A 26,058-nucleotide genomic window follows, 5' to 3' on the forward strand; every position below is an offset into this window, starting at 1 on the left:
TATTTACCTGAAGGTTATCCTTATAGGCATAATAAAGTTGGTTTTAAGAAGAATGTTGAGGAGGATGAAGAACCTCCTATTAGGCTTAGCGGCGAACAGGTCTGGGAAAGAGTTAGAAAATATTTGGTATCTCCCATATTGGAAAGATCATTTGGTTTGTCATTGTTTGGATCTAATGCTTATTGAGAAGAATATTTTTGATAACATAATGAATACTGTTATGGATACTGAAAGAACAAAAGACAATAAAAAGGCAAGGTTAGACATGGCTGTGCTTTGTAGGTGACCAGATTTGAATTTGGTGTAGGTACGCGAAGGTCATTGGGCAAAGCCTAAGGGCAACTATATCTTGACACTCCAGCAATGAAAAAATATTTGGAAATGGGTGCAAGAGTTGAAAATGCCAGATGGATATGTTTCAAATTTACAAAGGTGTATCGACGTCAGGGGAGGAAAATTGTTTGGGATGAAAACTCATGATTGCCATGTATTTATGGAGTGTTTGCTTTCGTTAGTCTTCAAAGAGTTACCGAACCCAGTGTACTGTTGGCCGAAATAAGTCAATATTTTAGGACCTTTGTTTATCTACTCTTCAGGTTAGCGATCTTGTACAAACGGAAGATAATATTCCTGTTATTTTGCGCAAGTTAGAAAGAATTTTTCCACCTGCTTTTTTCGACGTAATAGAGCATATAACGATTCACTTAGCATATGAGGCACGTGTTTATGGACCAGCTCAGTATAGGTGGATGTATCCATTTGAACGTGAAAAAGGCACGTGTAAGAGATCAATAAAAAATTGGGCTAGAGTTGCAGGTTCAATTTGTCAAGCATACCTGGCTAGAGAGATATCAAGTTATTGTTCTTATTACTTTGTGCCACATGTAATGTCTAAGAGAACAAGGCCGAATCGGAATGATGATGGTGGTAAAAGTTCATCAGAGTCTACCCTTTCTATTTTTCAACTGGGTGTTCCTGGGGGAGCCAACAAAGACAGGTGGTTGACTATTATGGAAATAAAAGCCGCTCACTTACATATCTTGTTGAATTGTCCTGAAGTTGATACATTTAGAAGTCAATACAAGCAGATCCATGGGAGCAATAATTCTTTATCCAACTTTTCATCATGGTTCCATGAGCATGTAAGTTATTACATTTTGTTGACTGTACCAAAATATGTCAAAGTAAATCTTGTTTTTCTAAATACTATATTTTGTTTGACAAAATCAGGTAAAGAAATCCCATTAATGGCATAACTTGTCCTCATCTATTGAGTTTAGCATTCGGTCCAAAAACTAGGGCCACGATTGTTTGTATGTTTAAGGTCAACGGGTATAGATTTCATACTCCTGAACATGCATGTGGAAAGAAGACAGATAATACAGGCATATGTGCTCAAGGTGATGGAGGGAATGATGCATCTGACTAGTACGGCACTCTTAAAGAGATTTTGATTGTTGAATATCCAAGTCTTGTTAGTTTGAGAGTCACCTTATTTTATTGTGAGTGGTATGACCCTACCAGGCCTCGGGAAATGCATAGACACAAAGACTACAAAATAATTGAAGTATTACGCACTAAGAGATTTGAGAATTATGATCCATTTATCCTTGAGCAAAAAGTTAGACAAGTATATTACATGCCATATCCACAAGGCTGTAAGTCTAATTGGAAGGTTGTAATTACATGTAAACCACAAAAAATAATGGAGGAGGCACAAAATGAATCTAAAACCGAGGTGTATCAAAATGATGAACCTCCACACTAGGATCATTTCAGAAACCGAGTTTCCACCATCATTAGCATCTACGTTAGGAGATGTTGATATGATACAATTTCAAGTAGCTGACCTCCAAGTTCCTAATATAAATATTGAGGAGGACGATGATATTAAGATCTATGATGACGATGATGCTTACATTGATGATGATGGAAGCTCAAAATTCTCGGATTGAGGTTCTAGTTGTAAATTCTTAGTTTGCAAATCTATTAATTTACTTTAATTCATATTATGTTATGGATAATAACTTGTTTATTTCTTGTATTGGTTATGTTATAGATAATAACTTGCTTATTTCAATGTGTACAGGATATGGTTGGTAGAGATGGAGACCGCGGTCGTGGCCGTGGCTGTGGCTGAGGCCGAAAAGGGAGACCTAGACTTTCTACCGGTCATCCACTACAAAAAAAAAGTTTAAAATGGCATTTATATTATGGCGGTTTTAAAGAACCGCCATAATATTCGGATATTATGACATTTTATGATGTTGCCATAATTAATTTTTCTAAAATGGCACTTTTTGGTGAATTTGGCGATTGATTATCTAAGCAATTATTAAAAATAAAAAGCCCCAAAACCAAGGATCCCTAACACTTATCCGGTAAAAGTGAAACCCGAAAAAGTGAATCTGCTCCAACAATCTTTTCAGCAGCGCTCTCCAGCAACTGAAACCCGAAACGACGATCTGTGTGACGATCTTCTCAGTGGCATTCTTCGAAACGAAGGTATGACATCTTGCATTCTCCGACGATCTCCTTCAACGACGATCTTCTCCGATGACATCTCCTCCAGCGACGATCTTCTCCGGCAACACCTCCTCCAGTGGCGATCTCCTTCGGTGACATCTCCTCCAGTCGCGATCTTTTTCGACGACTCCTCCTCCCGCGACAATATCCTCTAGCTTCCTCCTTGCCATCCTCTGTGTCTTCTCCGCCAAAATCCTCAGTGCCTCCCTTTCGTTCTAGATCGACAAGTCAGTTTTTTATTCTTTTACATTTTAGAGTTCAAAAGCGCGATTCTATGCTTTTTGATACTGTGATGAGTCTCTTCTTTAGTACGAATATAGTTAAATTGAACACGAAGTACATTAGTTAGATTTTCTTTATTTTAAAAAAATAAATGTATTCTCGTTGTTGTGTGAATGAATGCTTATGTTGTGTTTGAAAAATGTGATTGATAATGACAGTGTTTGATGATGGAAACCAAGTGTAGGAGAATAGCTTCATATATGTGAGTGCTATTTCTTCTTTTTCCAACTTCAATTTGTAAATTTTAGCTTAAATCTTTCAAATTTCTGCATGCTTAGTTATACTCTGCTTCTGCTTTTGCTCGATAGATAGGAATTTTTTTTCTTCTATTTCAAAATTGATTTAGTATCATTTTAAAAATCGATACGTATTTTAAACAATAATTCAAAAGATAAGGTAAAATCACATGAGTATTGAGTGTTTGATCCTAATATATGGAATTTGGCTTGCTTTTCCATGGTTGATTCTGATTTTAGGTAATTTTTCACTTTTTGGTTATAATTATTTATTATTATTATTACTAGAAGCTTGATTGCTACACTGCTAATCTACTCCCATTGAAGCTATAGTTTTAAATTTTTGTAGATATTGTACTAAGGGAGGTCTTATGGAAGGTTTTAGAAAAGAGGAGAGTAAGGATCGCATATATTCGGGCAATTAAAAATATGTATGATAGGGCCACAACTAGTGTGAAGACTCAAGGTGGTGTGACGGAGGAATTCCCTATTGGTATAGGATTACACCAGAGATCATCCTTAAGTCCATACCTTTTCACATTAGTCTTGGAAGTACTCACAGAGCACATCCAAGAGCCTCTGCCATGGTGCATGCTTTTTGCCGATGATATTGTCCTTATGGGAGAGTCAAGGAAAGACCTAAATAAAAAGTTGGAGTTATGGAGAGAAGCTTTAGAAGTGTATGGTCTGCGCATAAGTCGTAGTAAGACGGAATATATGGAATGTAAGTTCAGTCTGAGAAGGGAAAACCCCAATATAGAGGTGAAAATTGGAGAAAACATCCTAGAAAAAGTTAAAAGTTTTAAGTATCTTGGGTGCATCATACAGGATAATGGAGAGATTGAACAGAGCTGAGTGTGTCAAAGATGAAGATGTTGATATGGATGAGTGGTCATACGCGATTGGATAAAATAAGGAATGAAGATATAAGGGAGAGGGTTGGAGTAGTACCCATTGTGGAAAATATGGTTGAATCGCGTCTCAGGTGGTTTGGACATGTGAGAAGAAGAACGATAGAACATCCAGTCAGAAGGGTGGATGAGATGGAAGATGGACAAATGGCGAAAGGCAGAGGAAGACCTAAGAAGACCATCCATGAGGTGGTCAAACGAGATCTACATGTAAACGGTCTCTCTGTAGACATGATACATGACAGAGCACAATAATGTCGTTTGATTCATGTAGCCGACCCCACTTAGTGGGACAAGGCTTTGTTATTGTTATTGTTTTGTTATAATTTGACAATAAATTCATGTTTTGAAAGTTTGATAGATAGGAGTAGTTTTGTTGGAGATAAAAATGAGAGAGATAGTTACTATACTGAATGTATTTATGGACTTGAAAAAAGATTTAATACAATTAACATAGACCAGAAGGTAGTTATTGAACCCAATTTTCTTTCTTATATGTAATATATTTATATTTATATGGATATATAATAAAGATTATTATTAATATGCATATTTGAGGCTGATGGTGATGTGTCTTTGGCTTGATTCCCCTACCCTCTCTTTTGGCTTGATTCATTTTTAAAGTGAGGTTCAGTTTGATTTGCGTGTCTGTTTCTTTTTTTAGATGTTAAAGTTAGGAAGCAAGTTGTGTTATATGGTCTGGTTAGCTGTGGAAAGAACATTGCACTTGCAATGCTTGTGCATTGGGCTAGGGAAGAAGGTTGGCTGGTTTTCTATGTCCCTAGAGGCAAGGCCTATGGACTCATGGAGGATTTTTCTATAGCCACCCACTAACTGGTCTGTGGGATACTCCTATACAGGCTACAAAGGTCCTCAAGGCAAGTATGCTAATTTCTTGCTTGTTAAATTGAACAATATCCCTGAGGTACTCTTCAATGGCAATTCCATTTGTTAATATGTTAAACAGAAGGGAAAAGAACGAAACAACATGTGTATTTTATTGACTAGTATATTAACAAATCAACAATAGATCAATTTACAAATGGCTTCACTGTTGCTTAGGAACTGAGCAACTTTTTGCATTATCCAAATCACCCTATAGATTGCCATTTCTCAGGGATGTATTTGTATGCAGCAACTTTCTTTCTTTTACGAGTTATCGCCTTCTCTTTTCCAAAATACTTTGACAACATTTAAGTTTACCTCTAACTTATTTATGCCATGGATTTAATCTATTGGTGAATGAAAAAATTCTATTCGCAGGAAATTTTTGAAAAGCTGATGAGCAATGCTGTTAATGCCTAGGCACGGCACTTAAATGGAGCTGTGTATGTAGCAATATTTGAATTACTTTTTTGATTTCAGCATCTAATTTATAATTGAAGTTTGGTGTTTAAGTGCTGTTTTGTATATATCAATTGCACCTTTACGACACTGTTAAATTTTATATCAATTGCTGCTCTAGAAAAAATTTAAGACTATTGAAATTAAAGCTTTATCAAATTGAATTTAAGACTCTATTGTGATTGAATTTGTTGCCATGTATAGTGGTGACCACGCAGTAAAGATAATTGGTTCTGTTCTTCCGCTAACATTTCCTCTTTATTACATATAATTCAAGTGGTGTATCTATACTCTCCATTCTGTTAAGGTGATTTTAATCTCTATTCTAATTGATTAGTTCATAGAGGAGGAAACCACATCTGCATGTATTAACACAAACTGAATAAGCTAATAAGCTTTTTCCATATTTTGCAGTATCAACACAAACTAATCTAATAAGCTCTCTTCTTGCAACTGAGGTATGTCAAGTCTGTTTTGCATTGACTATATGAAATCTATTCCTTTTGTTAATTTCATTTGCATCAATATGGGGAATATGCATAAAGTGAAAGATACTTAAATTGACTTTTTGTAAATAAAAAGTTTATTTCTTATTTTAACCCTTCAAATAACTAATTTGATAATCATTAGCAAGGCCAAACATGTAACTTCATTATTGATCTATCTAACCCATTATGTTTACCATTTTATATGCATGAGAGATGAATATTAGTAATAATAATAACAATCTCCCATGATCAAAACTGTTAAAAGAATTTTACTATATCAATAATAAGACGTTAAGGACCACCCTTTGTGTGTGTATGTTTAATTTATGCTAGATACACAAATAAATATATAATAATAAAAAAATAAATCCCTTTAATTCATATATCTAGTTATGAGTTATGACTATTGAAATGGATCAACCCAACAAGAATCTTCATCCACTTTTGCATGAGATAAAGTCTGTAACTTACATTAATTCTATGATCTTTTGCTTGAGATAAAGCCTGTAAGTCATATATAGATAATTTTACTTCCAATGCTAATAGTAGAATTAGAGATGCACTTTTCAAAATAATAATAATAATAATAGTAATAATAATAATAATAATAATAATAATAATAAAGATGGGAAATTTAATTATTTCTGACCTCAGATTTATTTATGACACCAAGAGTAGGAAGACCATAATGCACTATGTATTTAGCATAAGAACATTTTGTCTGATGTTGGCACATAGCAACTTAATTACTCTCTAACACTGGTTCTGTCGAAATTGTATCTAGCAAGCCACCTACATGGAAAAAAGTTTGACTCTGGTCTATTAGTTTCATTGACTTTGGAATTGATTAAATTCTGTAGAACTAAAAAGTTTAGTGTGTATCTGATAGAGAAATTCTAATTACAGTAAAACAGGATTCTTAATAATGTTTATAGAAATGTTTAATTAATGTTTTGTATTAATTGCTAAATGCTCAATTAATTAGGATATGTTTGTATGTCCCTTTAATTTGTTACTTTTCTAAGCTTCTTGTTGGAAGTTTCTAAATTTAATTTCTCTTCTGTTAGAGAAAATAGAAAGCCATGTAAGTAACTAAGAAAAATTTATCATTTATTATTAGAAGTTTGCTGTGTTACTTCATACATATATATACACACCTTGATCTTTTTCGGTTTGTGGCTATGAGAAATCCTCAATAAGAAAAATCTCAATAGCATTAGCGATAAGTGGAAAGGTTTAGAACTTTGTAGGAAAAAATAAAATTCTATATTAAAATATATATCGATATATGCTTTTTTTTTTGCATTTCTTGTGCTCATAATAATTATTTTTGTTGTAGAGATTGAATTAAGAGAGTGAGATTCTATCACCAAAAGAGTTAAAAAGTAGGTCTTTTAGTGCAAACAAAAAGGAAACAAGTTCTTGCATGATAAAGATTTTATGTATTAAGGATTATATGTTAAGACGAATTATTGAAAAATGTTACTTTGAATCATGTATGAATTAAAAATCATCTTATAATGATTGATTTATGGCTATGCCTTTTGGTTATTACAAGATTTTAAAGTTTGAGTTTCGAAAATATCACTTCAAATAGGTGGTTTCAATCTTATTTTAAAAAACATAAAATTGTCATCATAATTAGGTATAAACGGCGGTTAGAAACTCCCATTTTAAACGAAAATGATGCTATTATACTTTGGTAAAAATGGCAGTTAGAAACTGTCATCGATGCCATTATACCCTAATAAAAATGGCGGTTAGAAACTGCCATTTTAAACAAAAATGATGCCACTATATCTTGGTAAAAACGGCGGTTATAACCGCCATTTAAACAATTTAAAAATCGCCGTTTTACATGGAAATAATGGCGGTCAGAAACCGCCATTTTAACCATAAAAAAAACCACCTATTATCCACAGGTAATTGTGGCAGTTTTCTAAAAACCTCCGTAATAACCAGAATGGCCCTAGAATACCAACGTTTCTTGGGAAGCGCTGTTTTTGGTAAAAATGGAGGTTGGAACTGCAGTAATTTAAAAAAAATAACCGCCATTTTAACCCTTTTTTTGTAGTGCCCCTTGACTTACATGCGGATCCATACACTCTCGTTGGGTCATCATCAGGCACGACTTCTTCGACCAATGGGAGACCGCTACCTATTGCTACTATTACCCCCTCTCGCCAGGAGCCTCGGATACACATGATGCCTACTTCGAGTGTGCCAAGATCATGTACTCAACAAGCCAATAAACCTTCCAATACTGTCTCACATGGTGTGCAGAGTGATCCAACTATTGTAGCTCCCAAACGAGCAGGATCTTGTGGGAAAAGACAAACTACATCTAATGGTACCCAAGATACTCAAGGTCAAGGAACATCCACTGCCATTGGTCACTCCAGCACAAGTGCTTCCAAGCTTAGATATGATGGTGCCAAATAGTTTGTTATTTGCTTTAAATTTTATGAATAGCATGTCTCATTTTTACTAAGTAATATGTCTTTATCATTTTTTGGTTTTTGATGTAGTTGGCACCCACCTAAGTCTGACTTAAAGCGTATTTCTTAGGTTTTTAAGAAAAACTACAACAAGCCTTGGCTGAATTTTGATGAGGCAGATGATGATACTCAAAAATTTTGGTGGACAGAGTAGAGAGTAAATTTTATCTACCTTATTTTACGTATTTTACAATGTTATATATCATAGTATGTTATATAATAATAAGATGTTATTTCTTTTTTAAAATAAAAATGCTTTGATATTATTGACACGAAAGAAGAAGATATCTATCAAGTTTGGAGGTTTAGGGCTACCAAGCGCTTGTGAGGTATGCTCCATGCCATTCGTAAAAAAGGTGCCCGTCCATATTGGATCCCACTAGAAGTTCTTGGTGAATTGATGAGACATTGGGACACTGATGCCTATAGACAATTACAGGTGAGAAATACAGCTGCCAGAAAATCAACTCGAGGTACCTTCCTTCACACCGCAGGAGGCACCACCTTTTCAAAAGCGAGGTTCTGCTTGGTAAGTTGCTTATAGAACCCTCTTTTTTACTTTATGTGTTATAAATTTTCCTATTGCTGCATCTAAGTATAATATACCAGAGAACTCTTCTTCCTTGATTCATTCAATGCTTTATAAGCCTGCAGCAAACAACATTAGACCCATACTAGAAGCAGTGATACTCCAAAATCCATATATATGTTATATTACATTAATCTGCTTGAGTAACATTTTACAGTAACTTTGTAATTATTTTTTTTATACTTCAAATCAATTTATACAATGAATAAATGATCAAATAATATGATGGGATTGTCCTACTTACTGGGGAATAGTTAGTAATACTTTTGATCCCTCTAGTTCCTCCAGGGCCAGAAATTGCTCTATAGAGCTCATCTTTAATTATAATGTGTTTGTTTATAGGATCTATTATAGGAATGCTTGATTTTTTGTACTTAATGTACCTATCAATTCTTAGTGCTTTGGCTACTACTTTACTATCTTTTTATAAATAACACTTAATCTTTGAAATTCTTATATAGCTAAGATATTTGGAGTTAAATATGCTTTACATTACATATGGTTAAATATTTACTATATCACTTTGATTGGGAGCTTCCTAATGGAGTGAAATGTGAGGACTTTAACATGACTGAGCAATTTGGAGTGACCGTTAAAAGAAAAAATGACCTACAATTGATTCCTATTGCTTCTAATTATTTACGTGAAGAACATAAATAACAGACCAGAAGCTATAACTTTTGATAATGGTCACTATCTTTTGAACTGAAGCATTGTCCATCTTTGTTTATTCCAATAGAGTTGAATGCGAAATCCATGATGAATAAATATAAGAGATTTTGCTGTGAATGTTAATTAAATAATTTTGTATGTGCATCAATATTACAAACTGATTAATGAAATGCGCTCAAGTCTGTGTCATGTTTAAAAGAAAAGCAGGATAAGCTTGTGGTTGGAAAACATGAAAAGCTTTGAATGCATTTCTACTTTATGGACTACACAACACGATGCAAAACAGGCAGCTAAGAAGGATAAATAGCTTGTTAGTATATAGTTGAGTGCGATAGGTTCTGTGCATTTGAGAATAAATCTTGATACTCAAAATATGATTTGCGTGTTGAACTTTAATTTTATCAAATTTTTTGCTAGATGAGTTGAATTGTAATTCAACTATGGTTAATTAGCTATAAAATTTGGGTGTAATTTTATGTACTGGCTGAGTTTGAGAGATTCTGAGAGGATTCTTTTAACTTTAAGTGAAACCAGACCTGTAGCGAACAGTACATGAAACATAAGTAGGTTGCATTTCAAATGATTAAAAAAATACTATCACAACAAAATAGGAATCAAGGTTGCAAGACAAAATGCAAGAAGCAAAAGACAAGAGTAAGCAATGTGAACCATATCAGCAACATTTCATCAAGCAGGGTAACAAAAATGCCATCTCAACTACACCTCCAATTCATCCAACAAAAAGCATGCTATTAGCAACCAAACTTTCTTCTCTTTTTATCTCTCAAGTGAATCAACTCTTTCCTAGCAATCAACTCTTTAAGATTGGTTCTTTCTTGAAGAATTTAATTATATGATCAGATTGCAATAATGTCCTATCCTCTAGGGACTTAATTCTGTGTAGTTCATTGAACATATTATTTTGTAAATTTTTATTTTTATTAACAGTTTGGTTGCTTTCTATATAAAGAATGACTTTTGTACGAAAATCTCTGTGTATCAGATTTATGACATAATCTGAAAAAATAGATATCAGTATTAAGGTTTGACGAAACTTGATTAGAGAGATTTTTTTATACATGGTTTTAAGTATATACATCATTAATTGCTTAATTCAGTACATCATCAATTGTACACTTATATTTGTTGATAATTTGGTTACATTACGTAGAATCATTTGCTTAAAAGACCATCACGTATGGATGAATTTTTTTAGCACACTCAGATCGCAAAGAGGATAGGACTCAATGAGTTGACGAACACTCCCGAAAGACAAAGGTAACTTACCTTTATTCATTGTAACTATTTTTTTTTATTTTAAAATTGGAATGTGTGAAAAGAAATAACTTGATACATTCCTTCATTGTAATGTTGGACTTATTTTTTTTCACATATCCCCTTAACTTTTGCATTATTGATACTTGTAGTAGTTTATCAATCATTTCTTCTCATTGTAGGATATATTTCAAGAGAGTATGTTTCAGGCTGAGTAAGAGCGGCAGGCTGCTATAGAGGCTAGTGTAACTGATGTACCGCCTGTCTCTGAGGAAAGTATATGGATTGAGACAGTGGATGGAAAACGAAGAGGTAGGGTATATGGCATGGGTGAGGTAAGGAACTCTTCCATGGTGCGACCTCGAGTTGATGGGCCAACCGTGACCACCAGCAATGATGTTTTGGATCTTAGAGAACGAATCGTAATACCCAATAGGAAAGTTGAACAACATGCCACTAATTATAGAGAGCTTGAAGACTGCTACCAAAGGGAGAAAAGCGAGTGGCAACAGACTGTTGAATCCTTGCGTGAGGATCTCAACACTAGTAACTCACAAATGGATCAGTTTAGTCATCAATTGAACAGCTTGACTGAGTATGTGAGGGTCATGAATCCTAGTAGTTCTGGATCACGTGTTCCCCCACCTCCTCCTTTTACTTTTCCAAGTTCTCAGAAAAGCACAACCCCAGGTAGAAAATTCTCACATATTCTGCAGCGATCAGGACAATCACAGAGTTCTCAAAGGGAGGATGATTCTAATGATCTTGATGACTCGGATAATTATTTAGATGAGTACGAGTAGGTTATTTACTTTACATTGAATATATTGTATTATTAGTGGATTACAATTTAAACGAATATAAGTCTAAATTTAGTTATTTATCTTATCTTATGTTAGAGGATTATTTATTATTTTGATAAGTTTGTAAATTCATTATCTAATATTTAGTATACATTTTATTTTTATATTTAAAAGTTTATTTGTCTTGTTATCTAATATTCTGTATAAATTTTATTTCTATATTTAAAAGTTTATTTGCATTAATTGTTTACTATTTTTTAAATATAAAAAATAATTAAAAATATAGCTATTAAAATTGACGGTAACGTTGTCTCTTTTTAAATTTAAAATAGACAAAAAAAACTAAAAAAACTAAAATATAGACAAAGAATTTGTCGGTATCTAAATAATTAAATCGACGACCATTGTGTCGATTTTATTGAATCAAATATCGACAAAAACGTTGTCAATTTTATATAATAATATCGACGGCAATGTTATCGATTTTATTAAGCAAGTAAAATTCTCAAACTCATATTATAGACGGAAATATTGTCGATTTTATTGAATTAATTATCGACAGAAATGTCATTGATTTTATATAATTATATCGACGGCAACATCGTCGATTTTAGTAAGAAGATAAAATTCTCAAACTCATATTATAAACAGAAATATTGTCGATTTTATTAAATTATTATCGATGGCTTACGATTTTATTAGAATTTTGAAAAATCGACAAGCCTAATAGCGACCACTTCGGCCGTCGATTTATTTGGTCATCGATTTTAACGATGTTTCTTGTAGTGAATATAATTATATATTACATATATATAATATTAAAAGTATAAATTAATTGTATATAGGATATGAGTATTAATAATTAATCAAGCCAACTCACGAGCTAATGAACTAAGCATATCCAAACTCAAACTCAACTTATTTAATTTATAAATTCAATTTCAAACTCAAATTCAACACATCAGCTCACAAATTCAACTTATCAAGTTATGAACGAGTCAAATTCAGACTCGCTCATGAGTTGATTTAACACATTTCGAGTCCTAATTTTCTCAAGAATTTGAAGAAAGAGAAATAAAACCATTGTGATCAACTTGCTGTTTCTTTTAACATGATTGTCATGCTTTTCTTCAATATTTATCAGGATTTGAATCAGGAATGGGAAAATTAAACGGGATTTTTTTCAGAAATAAAATAAAAAAAAATCTACATTTTTCCAAACATTATTTTTGAATTTTAATTTTTTAAATACGATTTTTTTTTGTTTAGAGCAAGTTTGTCGCAACCCGGCAAACTCTCTTCAAATATTTTTAATCCCACGTTTTTAATTTATTTTAATCTATTATCATCGTCTGCAAATAGTATATAAATCTACAAACAGTATATAGAAATACACAAAAATAAAATATACAGACAACAAGCATGACTTTTTCAAAAAAATTTTAATTATAAATTAAAAAAAAAGTCATTTTTAACAATGACAACCATTATCATCGTCTCCAAAGATACACAGGAACACCGGAATAAGCCATGTTTGTTGTCGTGTATTTTTGTGTACTCCTATATACTGTTTCTATATACTATCTGTAGATCTATATACTATTTGGAGATGATGATAATGGACTAAAATGGATTAAAAACGTGGAATTAAAAATATTTGAAGAGAATTTGCCAGGAATAAGACGAACCCTATAATTTTTATAGAATTCGGCGGGAGCGCGATGAACTTTGCTCTAAACTAAAAAAAAATCATATTTAGGAAATTAAAGTTCGAAATGGTGTTTGGAAAAATATAAATTTTTTTATTTTATTTCTGAAAAAAATCCAATTAAACGCGGTAAAGCATCTATTACATGTATTCATTTTTTAGATTAAAAAAATGTGGTTTCTGAATAATTAGATGCCAAGGATTTCTTGAAAATTCGAAAGAGAGTAGAAAAAGATTCAAGAATTGATGCTAAGATATAAACTCTGGACTAAAAAATGAGTATTCCTCTGTCTTTGAATTCTGAATTTAATTGTGCATCTCTCTCGTTTATTTTCTTCCTAGGACGAGGAACAGTGACGTAGCGGTTATTTATGAGCAGTGTTAGAAGACATTGCATAATTGTTTAGTTACGGATCAAATTTCAACTTTTATTTATTTATTTATTTTTATCGCGATGCCCTAAGATTAAGACAACATTGATTCCTACCATTCAAATATCCACCTCAAAGATCATACTTTTCCTTCTTCCATGAGTCCAAAAAACTCCAAATATAGAATAAAGCATCTAATGCAGTAGCTTTTTAATATTTAAATACTTGTGAAATTGTGCTCTTTTCCAAACGATGTGAAGACTGATCCCAACTCCCAAGGTCTTAATTCCATGCACGGGTACAAAGGTAATGATGCTCTCTTTTTTCAATTCCTTTTTATCTTATTGTTGTTGTTGTTGTCAATAGGAAAAATATAAAAACTACAAAATTTAAGTTTTTGATACAAGTCTTATGTGTCTATTTATTTAAAATAATTTTAACATGTTAGCAAAATACTTTTTTGAATGATACCAGTTAGATAAATAAGTTAAACCCACCATATATGATATAATTTAGCCTTTCATTTACTTAGAAATTATTTCTGGCAGAGACGAAGGTTTATCCTTCTGGTCAGAGCCGTTTTGTATGATACAGAAAAATGCTTTAGTCTTTTGTATGATAAAATAACACTAAGCCATTCTTTTCCAGATTACAAGAGGAATCTTGTCTCTGCCACAAATCCTGTCTCCATAACTGGACTCCAATGTCTTGCTGCTGCAACCCACTAGCCAAAGTATTGGATAGGCACCTTCATATTTCAGATTACATGCTTCAATAATGGTAGTGAACTAGTGATCATGGTTGGAAATTGCAGTTACATTTCTTTTATGGTTGCTAGTGGACTGATATTTGAAACATTGAACAGTGATGGCAATAAGTTTGAAGTCTGAATATTCTTCATATGGTGCATATGTTGCTCTCATCACATGGTTTTTGCTAATCTTAATCTTAATCCCTTTGCCAAAGAAGCTAAACTGGTTCTGTTCTGTTTGGTTTGGTTGACGTAGGCAATGATAGAAACTGTATCTTGAAGAGAAGGAAAGCAAAAGGTTGTGTAGTTAAATAAAGGGTAAAAGTGATTGAACTTTTTCTCCACTTTTTGTGTAATTTTATGGCAAGGATGAAAAGGGCTCTCAAGTTTGGAAACGTAAAGAATAAACAAAGCAAAAAGGTAAGTCCCTGCTCTACCTTGCAATTATACAAACTTCATTCTTTCACACATTCTCCACTTCCAATGCTGAATTCTATATTTTTTTTATAATAAATAATATGTTTACTGATTTTTTTTCCAATTGTTGATATATAAATAATATGTCCAGTCTTGTTGTTTTGACACAAGTTATGAAGGACGAAAGTTGGAGCTTAAATGACTACACACGCACTTCTTCTCTCTCTCTCTCTCTCACTCTCTCTCCTTTGGAGAGTTCGGTGGTAGTAGAATTTGCATTTTGAAAATCGAAAGAATATTTTGACAAATACAGATGAATGCAAAAAACACCAGTGACATTACACTAGTGCATCTAATGATGAAAAATCTGAAACCTTTCGTAAAAGCTTCAAGGTAGGGACCATTCTTTTTTTAGTTTCTCCTTTACTAGTTCCTCTAGTTGAACATATAACAGAACCCACCTTATAAATACAAATTACATTTGTCTTTTTATAGTTTGTTTGTTATACCATCTGCTTCTTCAATCTCTAATCTATATATTCAAAGATGACTAGATTTTGTAGCAATTATAGTATGATTAGACCATCTAACCCCAATTGTACTTGGATTGGGTCCATTCAATCACACCGAAATGTTTGCCAAAACATAAACATCACATACATTATGCTACCCATGGCTGCAAATTGCAGGAAAAAATAATAGAAGGAGGACCCCCAAGGAAGCTTATAGAGGCTAGCATGTGAGTTTGTGCGTCAAAAAAAAATTGAAGTGATTGAAGAGAGGTGGTGGTTGGAGAATAGTTCCATTGTATTAGGACATGTTCCGAAGATTAAAAGAGGAGGATTGGAAGAAGCACTGTATAAGAAAAGAAACGCTTTTTCACAACTTGTCTAAGGTAACTAGTTCATTCCCAAATATATAGCAAGACAAATTAAAAAAAAAAAAAAAAAAAAACAATCTATTTAACAACAATGTTCCCAATCTTGCTTATTCGCATGCTTTCTTGAATAAGAGAAGTTATTCAATAAAACAAGCTTTTTTTTTTTTGGGAAAACCAAGGAAAGTGCCATGCATCTCTGTCTACAGTACACCCTGCAATATCCCCCCAAGATGCTATTGAAGTACACATATTCTCTCAGAACTCTGATGGGTACAGAGAAATGAGACATCTTTTTAATATAAATACACCATGTTTGTCATCTTGACACAATTTCTAAGAAATGAATAGTTGACCCTAAAACTACTTTACTTTAAAGGGACATCATCCAATCAGTTAGTTCTATTATTGAAACATAAGATTTAGACACCTAAGTGCTGAATTGACATACTATTTTAGTAGATAGAAGATAGTCATATTCACCAAAAGTATAAAATATAGATAAATTCTTAGTTAATTTTGCATACAATATTTACACAACAGAAACCAGGCTTATTTAGATTGGGATCACATTCGAGTGTATATATGCTATAAACAAAAATTGTTTCCCTTATATTATCAGGTTGGAGTAGTAAAAAAGGTTACAAGGTATTTGTGGTTGAGAAGGAATGTTATGGAGGTAGATTATTACTTATATTCCAATGCCTATTTTTTTTATATTATTATTTTTTTTCATAGTATAAAGCTTACAAGCTGACTCAGATTAAAACATTCAGAGGCCTAATTCGATGGACAAATCTTTTAGCTGCATCTGGTCTTTGCCTCTGTCACATCTCTTTCAACACCATTTTCAAGCCTGGAAGGATTAAAAAAAGAAAAGCTAAAACTGTAATCATCATTGAAATGGAGAGAGTCCAAATCACAAACTGGCCCACCATTAACCCCATGTTACATTCAGTAACAATTTAAAAGACACGCGCACACACACAAGCTCTCTCTCATACCATTTTGCATTAGTTTCCTTCTCTTGTTTGTTTTGAGGAATCATGAACCGATTTCCAACATGGAGAAGAATAATAATGGCTGTGTTGTTCCTACAACTCAGTTTTTCCATGGAGATCTTCTGCCTCTCTTCTTCTCATGCAGATAGAATTTCTCATCTTCCTGGACAACCCCATGTAGGCTTTCAACAGTTCTCAGGATATATTACAGTGGATGAGAAGAAACACAAGGCTCTGTTTTACTATTTTGTTGAATCAGAAGCTGATCCAGCCTCAAAGCCTCTTGTGCTGTGGCTCAATGGAGGTCTGCAATCTCTCACTTGCTTCAACTATATTTTATGTTACTGAGAAACTCAAATCAAAATTCCAAGACTAAAAAAGAAAATACTTTCTCCATTCCAAAATATTTGTCACTTTGGAAATTATACAATAATAATTTAATGCGTATGGATACATATATCAAGCTACATTGAGTTATGAATGTACTAAAATTTGAAAGTAACACATACTCTAGAACAGTCTCAAGAGTGTCATATGTATATGATAATTCATTCATGTTTTGTCACAGGACCTGGTTGTTCTTCCCTTGGAGTAGGTGCATTCTCAGAAAATGGACCTTTCAGGCCAGATGGGGAAGCTCTTGTTCAAAATGAGTATAGTTGGAACAAAGGTAATTCCATTGAATTGACCATTCCATTATAACTCAAGAATGGTCCTAACATGATCCAGTTACTTTGTGTGCAGTGGCAAACATGTTGTATTTGGAGACACCAGCTGGAGTGGGGTTCTCTTATGCTAAAGGTAGCTCCTCTTATATCAGAGTGAATGATGAAACAACAGGTATCCATCTTCCATTAACGTCAATTACTTTAGAACTTTTCCCCCCCTTCCCTTTTAATCTTTTGAGGCAAATAGGTTTCTTTTTAGAAGGCTCCTTTAATAATCAGTCCTATCTTCTGTCCAAAAAGGCACGTACATTATTTAAGATGATTAGGCTTTTAAAAAAGTTAAGACAAAGCAGCAATTAGTGATAAAAATGCCACATAACTTTTGCATGGTTTGCCACTTTACATGATTATTTTCATCTCTTACCTTATGAGTGTTTCTAGTTTCAATATTTTAGTTTTGGGATACTCATTACTCAAATAATCATTATGAAATTCTGAAGCTAGTACTTTTTGAGTTCTTAAGCCAGGGACAATCTTGTATTCTTGCAACGCTGGTTCGACAAATTCCCTCAATTCAAGCACAGAGACTTGTTTGTAACAGGTGAAAGTTATGCAGGTAAATGTGGACATTTATCATGTTTAGAAGATTCCAGTTCCAATTCCAAAAGCAGGTTACACATAAAGCAATCACTATCATTTGTTCTTTACACATTTTCTCTTTTATCAGGCCATTATGTTCCACAACTAGCAAAGCTCATGACTGAGATCAACAAAAAGGAAAAGATATTCAATCTGAAAGGCATAGCTGTAAGAAATATACAATTTATTTACCAAATATATTTATAAACTATGCTTCTTTCTTCCTTCCATTCTTAGATATTGCTAATAATATTAATGCTTAAAGGGTCTCTTTGCATTATTGCAGTTGGGTAATCCACTTGTAGAATATGCCACTGACTTCAATTCAAGGGCCGAGTTTTTTTGGTCTCACGGATTAATATCAGATTCAACTTATGAAATGTTCACCACAGATTGTAACTATTCTCGGTATGTCAGTGAATACTATAGAGATTCAGTTTCCCCCATTTGTTCAAAGGTTATGAGCCAAGTAAGCAAAGAAACAAGCAAATTTGTGGACAAATATGATGTCACCCTTGATGTTTGCATCTCCTCAGTGCTTTCACAGTCCAAAGTTATTTGCCCGCAAACCCAAGTGAGTCTTCTTCTTTGGACATCATACCACCTTATTTAGTACTCTCTACGTCCCCTTTCATCTGCCACTGTCATTATGGGAGCGAGTATATTTATTTTCTAGTACTGTTTTTGAAATTGGCTTGTTCTTTTTTACTTGAGTTTTTTTTTTTAACAGAAAGAAAATGAGAGCATCGATGTGTGCGTAGATGACAAAGTTACAAATTATTTGAACAGAAGAGATGTGCAGCAGGTGCTCCATGCCAAGCTCATTGGAGTTCGCAAGTGGGATGTCTGCAGCAAGTAATCTTATCAAACTTTGGATGAATAAAACAAAAAATAAGACAGTAAAGTAGAGAATGAAAATTGCACCAAATTTCATACACCAAGTTAATACAGTAGTGTAAATCTTTAAAAATATATTGGTGTAAATTAACCTTGTTGCATCCTAGGATTGTCAAGACAAAAATTAGTTTTTCACTCAAATGTCATTGCTTCTTTGATCTTTAAAACTTGGAAATCCAGTAACCATAACTTGTCTACTCAGTAAACATTGACATGTATTTTGTTGGTAACAGCATCCTTGACTATGATATGCTCAACCTGGAAGTTCCTACACTCCCTGTTGTTGGAGCACTCCTAAAAGCTGGAGTTAGGGTCTTAATTTACAGGTAATTAATTAGAACTATAATTTTCCTTCTTATACTTGATTCTATTGCTTACTTGAACCTGAAGGGCCCATATAGGTGTATCAAGTACTAAGTCCTAATTAATTAGCATAACAACATATTATTCTTAATATAGCGGTGATCAAGATTCAGTGATTCCACTGACCGGAAGTCGCACCTTGGTTCAAAAGCTGTCAAAACAATTCGGACTGAATACAACAGTCCCTTACAGAGTATGGTTTGAAGGTCAACAGGTACTCCAATGAAGAAGTTTCAAAACATTGTAAATTATGTAATATGTACATATCATAAAATAATCTGAGTTTTAAGAAATTATTATGTTTAGGTTGGTGGATGGACTCAAGTTTATGGCAACATTCTCTCATTTGCAACCATCAGAGGGGCCTCCCATGAAGCTCCTTTCTCACAGCCTGAAAGATCACTTGTTTTATTTAAGTCATTCTTGGAAGACAAGCCTCTACCTGAAATTTTCTGACCACCAATTCTAGTGTTTTCACTTAGAGATTGTAATTAGTATCCCTAATATTTGGACTATATAATTAGTAAAGGAATGTAATAACTGTGCAGAATGTCAAAGAAAAGTCGGATTTTTTTTTTCCCTTTCTTTTAGGGTGTATTTGTGAGTTTTGATTAGTGGTTTAAAATGTAAAGTTAATTCATTTTACATCTTTAGCCCTTCCATTCCTTCCAAAATCAACACTCACAAACATACCCTTTGTCTTTGTGGGCTTTATTGTTTATGAACTGTTAGATGTAATGCATCCTTGGCCAAAAGAAATTCAGTACCGATTTATAACTTGTAAGAGAATGCAGCTGAGTTGTGTCTAAATCTCTAGCCAAACAATGTTGATTATCTGGGTAACATGGATTAATTTTTCTTTCTGTGCAAACATAAGCTGTGTCACATTGAATTTCTGGTGTGATGCTGGTGTAAAGAAACATAAATTGAACAGCTTATAATCCATTCTAAAAGTTCATATTGGAAATTAACAATTTAGCTTAACAAGGCTTCTACTGTTACTAAGTAATAATCACCCCCAGAACAGGACCAGCATCAGAGCGAAGTCAACAAGAATACTCAGCTGCATTAGAGAAATTATATGTTGAACTCGAGCTTCTTTGTGGGAGATGAAAGAGCAACTATTACCGATCCCACTTATCATCTGTACCAGAAGCAGTGTCAAACATGCGCTGAAAGTTATTTGCTTTACGAGCCTTTTATTCTGCAAAACCTATAATGCTAGTAAATTGACAAGTACAAATTAACGCAAGCTTTTATTCATCAAAAAGCCTTTCATACATTTGTATATGAAAAATTTTTTGAAGAACCTTATGAATAAAATAAATTATGTAATTATAAATAATTACACATTTTAAGAGTATATTGTATCTTTTTTTTTTAGTCTAAGAACTCAGGTAAAAGAAAGTCATAACAACTGAATATATTGTAGCAACAAAAATGAAGAAATAGTATATAAAACAGCAAAATTATGTATTGCAGGACAGTATTTAAGTTGCAATATAACTCCTATTTAGCCATGTGCATGAAGTAAATATTGTTAAAATTTAAAAAATTATTATCACGAAATCTCTTGTCATATTACTTAAGGATAATTTACGTGTTGAGCCATGTCAACCTATCTGTCACGGTAAATTTTAGAAGGTTAGATTTAATGGTGTTTGTATAATTTTTTTAGAGTGTTTGAGAATGCTCTAGATGGTTTTAGAATATTCTAAAATGCTCTAGAAAGTCTCGGAACACCCTAGAAGATTCTATAAGACTCTGAAAGGTGATAAAATATTCTAGAAGAGTGTGGATATATATAGAAGTATGAAGAATAGTATGAAATAATTTAAAAATATTTAGAAAAACGTTGTAGGATAGACATTTGTAATGAAAGTTCTAGATGATCAATTTGGACCGTTGATTAGATTTAATCCTAACCATTCATTGAGGAGGTAGATGGCTATAAATAGGAGGTGAGAGTTAGAGTTTGGGTGTGTTAATTATTTGCAACAAACACTTGAGTAATAAAATTTTTTTTCCACCAAAGCTTTCTTTCTCTTGTGTTTCTCTTGTGTTTTTAGCTTTCTTACTAAGTATTAAGAGTTAGGCAGACTTGGTTTTACCTCAAGAGGTTAAGTAAGTTCGAGTGCTGGCACGGTAGCATTGAAGTGTGTCCAAGACCATGACAATTTGGCATCAGAACAAGGTTTGAGAGAGAACACAAGTGCTTTGTGGGTATGGATTCTAGTGTAACAATAGAGCATGTGGAGGCTCAAAGGGAAAGGAATGTTATTCCATTTCAATGGGGACGCAAGAAGTCCCGTTTTTCAAGTGAGCCTAGAGGTAAGGAGTCTAACTTCTTAGAAAAGAGAGTTTTTATGTTGGAGAATGTTCTATCCTCTATGGATGAGCGTTTCCAAAGGATAGAACACGACAAAGAGACCCTCAAGGCTCACATGTTGGGAGAATTAGATGTTTTCAAGAAAGCATGCTCCAAATAGAAGAGAAGCTTGAGAATTCCTTGAAACTATTCAAGAAGGATCGAGTTTGGTTTGAGAAGGTAAAATTCCGACCAACTATTATAAGGGAGACAACTAAGATTGATCTCCAGAAACCAAAGGAGTTCAATGGCGTGAGGGACACTCGAGAGGTGGAAAACTTCCTATGGCAAATGGAAAGGTACTTTGAAGGTCAAGGGATGGTCGAAGAAACAATAAATATACACATTGCAGCTCTCTACCTTTCTGATAATGCTACTATGTGGTGGAGGAGAAAATGCGTAAACATGGTCAAAGGAGAAATTATATGCATCATCAAATAAGGGTTACATCATGATCTATCAGCCAAGAAGTTGGTGGAGTTGGCTAGAGAAAGTAAGACTAAGATTTTGGCTAGAAGACAACCTTCTTTACACCAAAAGGAAAAGATTATACGCCTTTAAGTAGGAAATCTAAGAAGAAAGTTGGTGAGAGAATGCCACGACACCAAGTGGGCTGGTCACCAAGGTCAGTCAGCGAAGGACCTTGGTACTCATTGAATCTTTCTATTATTGGTCTCAAATAAGAGATGAAATGGAGAGTTATGTGAAGACTTGTCTTGTGTGTCAACAAGATAAGATTAAAAATAAGGTACCAAATGGGTTGTTGGAACCTCTGCCTCCATCAAAGCAACTGTAAAAAAGTATCTCTCTAGATTTCATCTATGCCTTATCGAATTGCGAGGGGTTTGGATCTATCCTCGTAGTAGTGGATCGTTTCTCGAAGTATGCTACCTTTATACATATCCCTACTGACTGCACTTCAGAGAAAGCAGCACAATTATTCTTGAAGAATATGATTAAATACTGAGGATGGCTTAAAAGCATCATTAGTGATCAAGATCTACGCTTCACATGACAACTATAGACAGAGCTGTTCAAACTCTTTGGGTCGGAGTTTCATTTCTTAACAAGCTTTCATTCTCAAACCGATGGGCAGACTGAGAGAGTGAAAGCCTTACTCAAGTGTTACTTGAGGTATTTCGTAAGTGCTAATCAGAAGGATTGGAAAAAATTTTTGGACATTGCTCAGTTCTCATACAATCTGCAAAGTAGTGAGTCCACAGGAAAAATTCATCGAGATTGTGACTGGACAACAGCCACTTACACCATACTCTCTTTCTTCCTCTTACTCAAGAAAGAGCCCTGGAGCTTATCTTATGATTAAGTCATGGGAAGAACAAGCAGATGTCACTCGTTCTTACCTCGACAAAGCTGCAAAGAGGATGAAGTAATGTAAAGATTAGAAGAAGAGGCATGCAAGCTATCAAATGAAAGACAAGATAATGATTAAACTTCTTCCACAACAATTTAAAATCTCTCAAAAGGTCCATAAGGGATTAATCCACAAATACGAAAGGCTATTTGAGATCATTGGGCGTGTTGGGGAGGTTGCTTATAAAGTACAACTCCCTTCTTTTATTGAAGATCTATCCCGTTTTTATGTGAGTATGCTTAAACGTATCATAGAAACAGAGAGAAACCAAATATAGGTGATTCGAATCATTCTCCGCCAATAGTGATTAGATCCTTTGGTAAGGAAATCGAAGAGATCTTAGCTAATCGCATTGTGAGACGTAAAGGAGTACCACCAAGTATCCAATACTTGATCAAGTGGAAAGAACTCCCAATAACCGAAGCTAGTTGAGAAGCTCGTGAAAATCGGTGGCAATTCCAAGAACACCTAGAGCGTTATCATGAATAGAATGTGACAAGGATATCTGCGCATTAGGTGGGGGAAAATGTCACGGTAAATTTTAGAAGGTTAGATTTAACGGTGTTTATATAATTTTCTGAAGTGTTTGAGAATGCTCTAGATAGTTTTCGAACGTTCTAGAATGCCCTAAAAGGTCCTGAAATACCTAGAAAATTTTAGAAGACTCTAGAAGGTCATAGAATATTCTAGAAAAGTGTGGATGTATATAGAAATATAAAGAGTAGTATGGAATAATCTATAAATATTTAGAGAAATGTGGTAGAATAGATATTTGTAGTGAAGGTTCTGGATGATCAATCTGAACCGTTGATTAAATTTAATTATAATCATTCATTGAGGAGGTAGATGGTTATAAATAGGAGGTGAGAGTTAGAGTTTGGGTATGTGAATCATTTGCAACAAACACTTGGGTAATAAAATGTTCTTTTCACCAAAGCTTCATTTCTCTTGTGTTCTCTTGTGTTCTTAACTTTTTTGCTAAGTATTGAGGGTTAAACTGACATGGTCTTAACTAACCGACACGATAGCATTGGAGTGTGTCCAAGATCGTAACATATGCTCCAATAATGCAGGCTACAATGTCTCTATAAAATAAAATGTCTGAATTTTTGAATATATTTAATGTATTAAAAATATCATTTTTTTTTAAAATATTTTTTTTTGGAGAAACATTTTAAAAAATTTCTATTTTTCATGTTCTAAATACATTTAGAATTTGGGTAAACATGTTAAAATTACTAATAAAAATATAAAATTTATTTTTTAATATACTTTTTGTATGTTTATTGAATAATAAATTTAAAATTTTTTACTAATAATAATTTTAACTCATACACTTAAATTACCTGTTAACTAAAGTCATATATTNTTAATAATGTCACATTATCAATTTTAATTACTTGGTAAAACGTAAAAATTAATTAATCAACTTTTAGTAAAATATTTTAAAAAAATAAAAATTAAAATCATAACTTCCATAATTAATTAAGTTATTACATATTATTATTGAATAGAAATATATTATATTAATTAAATGTATAAATATCTACATTAAAGATGTCATAATAATAATATTATCATAACAAATGTTAAAATTATAAAATATTTTAAATTTTACACTATTTGATCTACTTATGTATTATACATAATATTCTTACGACTATTACTTCATTTCATAAATTTGTAGTTCGTCTATGAAAAATATTTACACCAATAAATAAAAAAGAGTCTATCTACTTAAAAATGATTCTATTGTATAAATAAGTACAAAATAAAAATATTTATTGTATTTTTTTAAACAAATTTATGAAAAAATACTCTTATTGTTTTTATTATTTATAATTTTTTTATTATTTTGTAATACTTTAAATATAATCATATTTTAAAATTCTTATAACTATACTTTTCTCAATATATTGTTGGTTGTTGCTTTTGTAATAACTAAACAAATTAAAATTTAATAATTTTTAATTATAATTTACTAACAAAATAGAGAGAATACATCTTCATATATATAATTATAAAAAAAATATGATAAAAAATAAATATTAACAATTTTGTTTACTAATTTTTAACTACGATAAAAATATCTATTATTGTCCTTGGAAACTTTCTGTTTGTCTTTTTCAATGTCTATATTCTCCTCATTTTGGCACATATTAGAAATTTTTTTTTCTCTTCTACTAGGACTGCAAACCTAGACTTTTGCATTTTACCCACGTTTTCTATAGTATTGCTTTTTTCTTTGTTCCTACTACCTATACCTTCCTTTTCTTTAATAGTTTTTTCTGTTTTTTTTTTCACAGACCATTGTATCAGCATCCATGGTCCATAACTTTTCTTCTCTCCTTCTATGACCATTTTATCCTTATCTTTTTCAACCATTCCCCTTTTTTCCTCCTTTCCTACCTCCATTCTTCCTGTTTGTTTCACATCTCCTGTAGGTGTGCTTTCATTCTGGATTTTTGGACATTCTTCTTATCATGTCCTATTTTTCTATATTGAAAATACACTTTGTGGATCTCTTCATACTTTACCATATGTGTCACTCCATTAATTTGACATTGAGATACCAAAAGTTCTGTCATGTCTACTTCAACACGGATCCAAAAAATTTTTTCTCTCAACCTTCTTCTCACCACTCAACCCACGACTAAGGTTTAGGGGCTAAAAGAGTAAAAACAGAGGTTTAGAGGTTCGAAACTAGGTTTTAAAACATAAAATTGAGTTTGCTAAAAATAGGTGTCACGCGTATGCGTGGGAGTGCAGTTTATCCCATCTCGCGTGAGCATATCCTTGTCCACATACGCATGTACGCTGGATAGAAATGACCCTTTGCAAATGAGGGGTATGCGTATGCATATACTGCAGAAGCTCCAAAAAGCTGCTAAGTCCAGAATTTTTAGCTTTGTATAGCAAATTTTGATTGAGTATAACTTCCTCATTTTAAAACATTTTTCCTTCGTTCTTCAGCCGAAATAAACATCTCGGACCAAAGTTTA

General features: G+C 33.0%; 1 protein-coding gene and 1 long non-coding RNA gene across 5 annotated transcripts; both read left to right on the top strand.

The window, feature by feature from the left end:
* Nucleotides 1–5,216: 5,216 nt before the first annotated feature.
* LOC107480103 (uncharacterized) lies at nucleotides 5,217–11,716 on the top strand. 4 transcript variants are annotated; one of them, XR_008006695.1, is made up of 6 exons: nucleotides 5,217–5,283; nucleotides 5,714–5,757; nucleotides 7,862–8,218; nucleotides 8,316–8,814; nucleotides 10,718–10,824; nucleotides 11,004–11,716. It is a non-coding gene; the product is annotated as an uncharacterized LOC107480103 (long non-coding RNA). The 4 variants fall into 4 exon arrangements; XR_002372668.2 differs by having other exon boundaries at nucleotides 8,356–8,814; XR_002372667.2 differs by having other exon boundaries at nucleotides 7,862–8,814.
* Nucleotides 11,717–15,923: 4,207 nt separating this feature from the next.
* LOC107480102 (serine carboxypeptidase-like 45) lies at nucleotides 15,924–20,149 on the top strand. The gene is made up of 10 exons (XM_016100216.3): nucleotides 15,924–17,053; nucleotides 17,318–17,419; nucleotides 17,494–17,589; nucleotides 17,941–18,033; nucleotides 18,145–18,224; nucleotides 18,343–18,630; nucleotides 18,787–18,911; nucleotides 19,187–19,279; nucleotides 19,413–19,530; nucleotides 19,623–20,149. The coding sequence occupies exons 1-10, from the start codon at nucleotides 16,795–16,797 to the stop codon at nucleotides 19,770–19,772; spliced, it is 1,404 nt and encodes a 467-aa protein (XP_015955702.1). The 5' UTR covers nucleotides 15,924–16,794; the 3' UTR covers nucleotides 19,773–20,149.
* Nucleotides 20,150–26,058: the final 5,909 nt, after the last annotated feature.

Source organism: Arachis duranensis, chromosome 3 (genome assembly GCF_000817695.3).
Source record: "Arachis duranensis cultivar V14167 chromosome 3, aradu.V14167.gnm2.J7QH, whole genome shotgun sequence".
In the NCBI taxonomy this organism is placed as follows: Eukaryota; Viridiplantae; Streptophyta; class Magnoliopsida; order Fabales; family Fabaceae; genus Arachis; species Arachis duranensis.